The following is a 5,426-nucleotide window of genomic DNA, read 5'->3' as shown; positions in this document are numbered from 1 at the left end:
TAAATAAATAAATAAATAAATAAATAAATAAATAAATCCCATTCTGAGTTTGAGCAAAGGATCCCAAATTGCATTTGGTTGAAAGGGCTCTGCAGGCTCTTCCATCCCTAGTCCCCCTTCCCACTTCTTCTTTTCCTCCTTGTTTATTTGTAGAAGAGGCCTGGCCATGTGTCCTGGAGAGCAACTCGCAGTCTGCATTTTGCTGATTTCCTCCCTGTGGCCCTCTGGCCGAGCCCCTGGGTTTCCTGCAAACTGGTAGTTAGATTTAGACAACTGACCTGATGTATTCTGTTTTCTAAAAGGACTCTTTAATTCTTTCAGTGACTCTCTACTGAGCGCCCGGTGTGGGCCCAGCCCCGGGTCGGGCACTGGGAGACGGTGGCCAGACAAGCCACACGCCCTGCCCTGCCCTCGGGCTGCTCTCGGGCCGGCCGGCGGTGCTACAGACCTGGGGTGCATCCGACCCCCGCCCCCGGATCGCCGCCCGCCCGCCGCAGGGCCTGGCTGCTGCCCGGCGGCTGCTTTGCCAGGCGTGTCCGTGGCCGGTCGGGCCGGCGGGCGGTGGGGGCTCCGGGTGACGTCCCGCTGTCCCCCCGCAGGCCCGAGCCGCCCCACCGTCCGCGGGCCGCGCCGCCACCCCCCCGTGCTGCGCATGGTTCTGGAGGCGCTGCAGGCGGGAGAGCAGCGCCGGGGCACGTCCGTGGCGGCCATCAAGGTTCACATCCTGCAGAAGTACCCGACGGTGGATGTCCTCCGCCTCAAGTACCTGCTGAAGCAGGCCCTGGCCACCGGCGTGCGCCGCGGCCTCCTCGTCAGGCCCCCCAACTCCAAGGCCAGGGGCGCCACCGGCAGCTTCAAAGTGAGCCTGCTCTGCTGCGGGGTGGGGGGAGGCCACGGGGTGGGAGGGACTGGGCCCCAGAGTTTGAGCTTCAGTCCCAGCCCCCCCTCCCCTGCCAGAGGCCTCGCTTCCCCTCCCCCTGCTTCTCTGTCTTCCTCGTGCCTTCTTGGAGATGCCCTGTCTTCCAGGAAGGGTAGCGGTGTGCCATGAGGGCCTTCTCAGTCCCCCGCTGTGTCGGCCTTCTTCCCTGTCACGTGTGTCCACTGACCGGGGACTATCTCAGCCGTGTTCACGCTGAGTCCTTAGTGCCCACAGCACCCACCTGGAATCCCCATCACGGACAAGGCACACCCGACCATGGGCACTAGAAGGCCACAGTTGGCTTTGCTCCCCGTGTTCTCTGGCTCTAAACCCCAGGTCTCCAGACCAGGGCTGGCGCCTCCCTGAGTCACCCCTATCCTCATCTTTCAGAGGGGAGGGTCCTGGAGGGGAGCCTTCCAGGGACAGCTAGCACTGTGACTGCCAGCCGCCACCAAGGAAACCTCAGGGACCCAGACACCGGGTCTATCTTGTCATTGCTGGGCCCCAGCATGTGGCAGTTGCTCTGACAGTTAGCATAGAACACTGGAACTCTCTCAACCTACCATGTTCCAGTCCCTGTGGTAACCAGGTGGCTGAGGACAGCAAGTTGCTCGTAGAACTCCCAGGCGAGGGGACACAAGCTATGGCAAGTCCAGGTGCATAGGGTGGGGTGACGGAGAGCAAGGGTGGTGAGCATGACTGGGTTAGGCTGCAGGACCTGAGGGCCTCTCAGGAAAGTGAGGACCTGAGGGCCCATCAGGAAAGGCTGAGGGGAGGGGAGGTGGGGAAGGGAGCCCGGAGTGTCATGGAGTTAGGAATGTGTGTGTGCTAGGAGAGGGGGTTGTTTCTGGGTTTGATGGTGATGGGGAGCCATGAGATTTTGGGGGCAGAGGGAGCAACATCACTAGAGGCAGGCTCTAGAAGGATGAGACCACCTGTTTGCCAGGGGCCCTCCCATCCCCCTACCTCTCACCCGCTCCCTGATGTCCCCATAGTAAAGATGGGAAGACTGAGGCCAGTGGCAGAAGAGAAGACTTGGCTGAGTTGCACAGGAAGTTGTGAACTCTTAGCTGTCTGACTTGGAAGGTCCACCCAAGAGGCAAAAAGGAGAAAGGGAGACTCGGGGAGACCTGGAGGTGTGAGGCCTGAGGTGGGGGGCGGGGCCTGGGTGGGAGGAGGAGTGGAAGTCAGAGCCACCACGCATGTGAAGGTGTGTGGGGTGGGAGGTCCAAGGAGATGCGTGGATTAGCATCTCAGAGGACTGGGGTCAGGACTCATAGTGTGTGCTGGGCAATTTACTCCCAGGAGCCTGACTTTGAGATTTCCAGGCTTGGGGGGCTGGAGGGGTGCCTCTGCCCTCCTGACAGCCACCTGCACAGGAGGTAAGAGAACCTAGGGCATGTCTAGGAGACTCAGGTCCCCCAGCTCCTCAATGGCAACACCCCTCCCTTCAAGAGTAGTACGGGGATAGAATGTGTCTTTGGGATCAGGCATTTAAGAGGTGGTCCTGCATCTGCTCCCCGTGCCGTTGACCACCTTCTGTGTAGGGTGTAGGGGTGTGAGACCCTGAGAACTTCTACTCTCAATTCTGTCCCATTCTATCCTCCACCAGTTGGTTCCCAAGCATAAAAGGAAAGTCCAACCCAGGAAGACATCCACCATGACAGCCCCCAGGAAACCCAGTGAGGCCAAGGAGAAGGTCCCCAAGAAACCAAGGGAGGCAAAGCAGGACCCTCCCAACCCAGGCGAGGTGAAAAGGGGACCCAGGAAGCCGCTAGAAGTGAGGACGGCTCCTCCCAAACCAGGTGCAGCCAAGGAGAAGGCTCCCAAGAAAGGCGGCCAGACCAAAGACCAAGAGGCAAGAGTGAATGAGGCCAGGAAGGCCTCCCGACAGCCAGACAAGGCCACGCGTGCCCCTCCCAGTGCCACCGGACCCAGTGGGAAGTCAAAGGTCAAAGTCAGAAGGAAGAGCCAAGGTAGGTGTGTGAGTGGGGTGAGAAGAGGGCCTGGGGTCGGGGGTTTGTGGCAGCCACTGGATATGAGGTGGGAGGGAGGGAGAGGCAAGCTCTGGGGAGGGGGATCCTTATCTAGTAATTGTGTCTGAGTGCTTGGCTTGACCTGGAGAGTTGGAGAACTCATGGTAGCTGGGGGAGGGGGATAGGTTTAGGGAAGGGGAAACCCAGAGAGTAGAAGAGCCTCACTCATCTGAGAGGAGTCAGGGGAAGCTTCCTGGAGGAGGTGTCCCAAGGAGGACAACAGCCTGTGCAAAGGCTCAGAGGCATGAAGAAGGTAGAGGTTTTGAGGAAGTGCAACTAGTACTGTGTGTAGTGTGGGAAATAGAAGGGGCAGCCTGGGAAGGGCAGCTGGGAGTCTGGACTAGATCTGGAGAACAGTGAAGAGCCGTGGAAGGACTTTGAACAGGGGACAGCTAGGGTACAAGGTATTTTTTTAAATGTATCACAGCTGCCATGTGAAAGACAGGCTAAAGACTAGAGACTAATAAACCAGTTAGGGGTCTTTGTGCGGTGAACATGAAGCAAGGGGGCCTCTGCCTGGCGCCTTGCTCAGGGTGAGAGATGGTCTTCCACCACCCAGTTAATCCCCCAGCCATCCCATGAGAGAGATGCTGTTATCTCCAGTTTGCAGACCCAGGCTCAGAGTGGCCAATTGACTTGCCCCAGGTCACACAGCCTGTAAGTGTCAGAGTGAGGACTGGGGCCCCTGAACCTTCCTGCCAACCAGCAGCTCCTCCTGAAAGGGCTCCTGCCCACAGGCTCTCCCCCACCCTCTGACAGGTGGTGAGGCCCACAGGAAAACAAAAGCTGGGAGTCGGAGTGCAAAATCCACGGTCCCTAAGGTAGGCCCTGCGTGACTTCCCTGGTCTGGATCTCCATGCCGAGCAGGCCACAGCTCGGGCGTCCCACACCCAGCCCCTGGGAGGGTCCGTGGAGAAGGGGGTAGTTTGCTTTTGTGCAAAGCACGGTTCACTTCTGTGTGCCCCTCCGGTGCTCTGAGGGTCCTCAGCCCCATTTCACATGTAAGACCCAGGCTTAGAGAGGTGGGGTCCCTGGTCCAAAGCCACCTAGATTCCCCCCACTCCTTGGAGCCCACTGGGATTTCAGTCCTATCCTTGTGGGCTCCAAGCTGTGTGTCCAACCCTGCCCCACTCTGTCCTCTTGCTCCCGGTTTGCTTTCTTATAGGGCAAGAATGGTGCTGCTTCTCCAGCCAAAAAGAAGGAAAACCACGTCCCTAAAGAGTTCGTTGCCTGTGCAGCCAAGGAGGGGCCCAAAGCCAAGGCGGCTGCTCCTCCCAGGGGTGGTGGGTCTAAGACGGTGCCTGAACCCCTGGCCAGGAAGACAGAGGCCCCCAAGGGCCCGAGGAGGCCAGGCATGCCCACTAAGGCCTCATCGTCCAAACTGGCCAGCAGGAAGGCGGAGGCTGGAAGCTAGAGCTGGGGTGGAGACACGGAGATCCTGCCCAAGTTTTTATTCCCCAACAAACTATCACTCTATTTATTTCTTTGTAACCTATTTATCAATAAAGGCTTTTTTCCCCTCACAAATCGATGTGGGTGGAGGCTGAGGTCCAAGGATTTTGGCCATCTGTGGCTCAGGGCCAGATAGGAATTCCCTCCCTGGGGGAGACAGGTTGTACAATGTAAAGGGCTGGTTCAGGGGTCCAAGGCATGTAGGGGCCTGTGGCGGCAAAGGAGGGGTGTTAAACCCAGCCTGAGATCTGGGACTGCTTCCTGGAGGAGGTGGCTTTTGGTCTTAAAGGATGAGCAGGAGACAGCTGAGGGGGTAAGGGCATTACAGGCAGAGGGCCCAGCATGTGAGGTGGGGTTGGATGGTGTGATGGAAGGGGAGGGAGTTTGTGGCTCTGGGAGGAGCATGGGGTATGGGGGAGGGTAGGGGATGGGGTGGACGAGGGAAGGTAGACAGTGGGGGGGCGGGGAGGGTTATAGGCAGGGGAGAGACTAAGGTGGTTAGTGTATGTTTAGAAAGAGCCCTCTGGCTGCGGAGGGGACCATCCAACAACTAGTTACTGAGAGGGCCCTGCTCTAATCCACAGTAGGAGGAGAAAGTGCAAAGGCCCTGGGTAGAAACCTGCTTGACAGGCTCAGAGAGCCTCAGGGAGATCCATGGGGCTGAAGACCAATGAGGAGGGACAGTAATGGGAGATGAGGTCCAGGGTGCTTTAAAAACATCTGTGACCCTCTTCCCACGGAGAGGTGCAGGCCCTGCCCCTTACCTCTGGGCTCTGCGATTGCTTGAACAGTAGAATACAGTGGAAAGGACATTATGACAGTCTCTGGGCCCAGACCTTGTGTGTCCTGTTTTTTTTGTTTTTGTTTTGACACTTGCTCTTAGAACTCCACAGGCATGCTGTGGGAAAGCCCAAGCAGCCTCTGGAAAGGAACAGAGGCACCCCGATTTTCAGCCCCAGCTGCAATCCCTGACCAATTTGCCAGCCAGAGGAGTGCGCCAGAAACAGAACTTTCAGCTG

The 5,426-nt window shown here is 58.1% G+C and overlaps 1 protein-coding gene across 1 annotated transcript in view; it reads left to right on the top strand.

The window, feature by feature from the left end:
• LOC103669637 (histone H1.8) overlaps window positions 1-4,369 on the top strand; it is an 8,661-nt gene extending 4,292 nt beyond the window's left edge. The window contains exons 2-5 of the mRNA XM_040628137.1: window positions 600-859; window positions 2,532-2,899; window positions 3,731-3,776; window positions 4,121-4,369. Coding sequence (XP_040484071.1) covers window positions 600-859; window positions 2,532-2,899; window positions 3,731-3,776; window positions 4,121-4,369 — 923 coding nt within the window. The remainder of the gene's footprint in view (window positions 1-599; window positions 860-2,531; window positions 2,900-3,730; window positions 3,777-4,120) is intronic.
• Window positions 4,370-5,426: the final 1,057 nt, after the last annotated feature.

Source organism: Ursus maritimus, unplaced genomic scaffold, assembly GCF_017311325.1.
Source record: "Ursus maritimus isolate PB19 unplaced genomic scaffold, ASM1731132v1 scaffold_14, whole genome shotgun sequence".
NCBI lineage: Eukaryota > Metazoa > Chordata > Mammalia > Carnivora > Ursidae > Ursus > Ursus maritimus.
This window is presented reverse-complemented; position numbering and strand designations above follow the sequence as displayed.